The sequence below is a fragment of the Piliocolobus tephrosceles genome, chromosome 13 (genome assembly GCF_002776525.5).
Source record: "Piliocolobus tephrosceles isolate RC106 chromosome 13, ASM277652v3, whole genome shotgun sequence".
NCBI lineage: Eukaryota > Metazoa > Chordata > Mammalia > Primates > Cercopithecidae > Piliocolobus > Piliocolobus tephrosceles.
This window is the reverse complement of record NC_045446.1, coordinates 12629249-12631353: the sequence shown is the minus strand read 5'-3', so window position 1 is coordinate 12631353 and position 2105 is coordinate 12629249. Positions and strand designations below refer to the sequence as shown.

Below are 2105 nucleotides of genomic sequence, written 5' to 3'. Positions count from 1 at the left end.
GAGATCACACACACACATCAACATGGAGATCACACACACACATCAACCATAGAGATCCCATTCACACACATCAACATGAAGATCACACACATGCAACATGGAATCACACACACATCAACATGGAGATTACAGACACATCAACATGGAGCTCACATATATACCTCAACATGGAGATCACACACACAGCACAGAGCTCACACACAACACAGAGATCACACAAGTCAACATGGAGATCGCTCTCTCTACACACATACACACATGCGCGCACACACACACACACACACACACTGGCACAAGCCCATCGTTCATGACAGAGCCATCTCTTGTATCTGCTAGCGAAACAACACCTGTGGAAAGTCACCTCAAACTTCCAACCTCATCCCTCACAAGGGAGAAATGGAGGTTTTGGTTTCAGCTTTCGCTGGAGTCTGCAGCAAGAACTGGCATCATGCTGCCCACTTCCCGCCTCTCCCCGCCCAGACCCGTGCCTCAGGGACGCCTGTCCTCAGCCCAGCCCTCAGCTGCAGCCAGGCCTTCACCCTCCATAAACCCCTCAGGGTCCCCACTCCCTGCAGCCCTGTCCCTCCAGGATGCATGGCCTTGTCCTGTGTGGGGGTGGCCGACAGCACTGCCCCAGCCCCGGGTACCTTAGGCAGGAAGCTGGCAGAGGCCAGGGCTGCCATTCAAACAGGGGCAGGTGGTTTTGCCAGGAGGAAGTTGACAGTTCAACTTCAAACATGGGTGACGCAGGCCCCACACTGCCTGCTCCCCGTCCCACCCCTCCCTGAGCATGCCGCCCCGCCCCCTCCCTCCCCGAGAACGAGACACCGGGCCAGATATCCTCACCTGCAGTGCTAAGCTACCCAGGCTGAGGCAAGAGAAGGCTAGAGACCATGCCCATGGGGTCTCCGCAACTGCTGGCCACCTTGTACCTGCTGGGAATGCTGGGTGAGTACCCCTTCCGGGTGTCCTGCAAACACCCGGGCTCGCTCCAGGGCAAGGAAGGAGATCCCAGTTTTACCCAAGGCTGACTCTGGGGTCCACATGTCACCCCTCTGGGGCGCTGTGGAGATTTGGAGCCACTGGGATCCCGGCCTGCCCCCACTGCCCAGCTGCAACTTGGCCCTCTGCCCTGCATGTCTCACCTACCAGGAGCACAACCTTGCCTCTCTCCTGCGCTGTTGAGAGCCCTGCTTTACCCTTCCAGTGCAAGAGAGACTGCAGGGGGGACCCGCATCCGATGGGGCCCAGACTTGATTCCTAGGCTGAGTTGGATTTTAGTAGCGCATACAGGCCTCCCTCTGCAGGGTCCCCCACTGACAGCCCAGCCTTTACTTGGCGGCCTCCAGAGACATGGAAACGCCGTCTCCGAAGCAGCTCTGATGATGCTCTGGACAGAGAGTGGGCCAAGGGAGGGTGGAGCCGCCTCTGAGGACAATGTCTGAGCAAATGTCAGGACTCAAAGCGGAAGTCCTAGTCACACCCAGTCCTGGGTCAGTCCCAGAGGGGCCCAGCCAGGCCGGCTGGGATGAGTACACTCTGGGCCTGCTGTCACTCGAGCCCTGGGTTGTAAGCCCAACGCTGTGTGACCTCAGATAGGTCCCCAAGCCTCTCCAGGCCTTGATCTCCCCATTTATGAAATGTGGGGGTTGGGGTGTGAACTGGATGAGACCTGACCACTTCCTGAGGATTTGGAAGGTCTGGCAGGGTGACAGAGGTGCGTGACTCCAGGCTGGTAACAGGAGGATGCGAGCGGCTTCCAGGCTGGCAGGGAGAGGGTCTGGAGGCCTTGCCTGTCTGAGCACGGAGCCTCGGCAGCCTCCTGGGGAAGCTGGGTGTGCAGGTGTGAGTGTGGAGGAATGTGTGTGTGTATGAGTCTGTGTGCATGTGTGTGAGAACTGTGCGTGGGGGAATGTGAGTCTGTGTGTAAGTCTGTGTGAGTCTGTGTTCATGTGTGTGAGAACTGTGCGTGGGGGAATGTGTGAGTCTGTGTGTAAGTCTGTGTTCACGTGTGTGAGAACTGTGGGGAGGAATGTATGAGTCTATGTGTGTGAGTCTGTGCGCATGTGTGTGAGAACTGTGTGTGTGGGAATGTGTGAGTCTGT

At 57.3% G+C, this 2105-nt stretch overlaps 1 protein-coding gene across 2 annotated transcripts in view; it reads left to right on the top strand.

Annotated features, from left to right (window-relative positions):
• Nucleotides 1–732: 732 nt before the first annotated feature.
• CD5 (CD5 molecule) overlaps nucleotides 733–2105 on the top strand; it is a 26361-nt gene continuing 24988 nt past the window's right edge. For both annotated transcript variants that reach the window (XM_023215479.1, XM_023215480.1), the window contains exon 1: nucleotides 733–948. In XM_023215479.1, the coding sequence (XP_023071247.1) occupies nucleotides 894–948 (55 nt within the window). In that variant the 5' untranslated portion in view covers nucleotides 733–893. The remainder of the gene's footprint in view (nucleotides 949–2105) is intronic.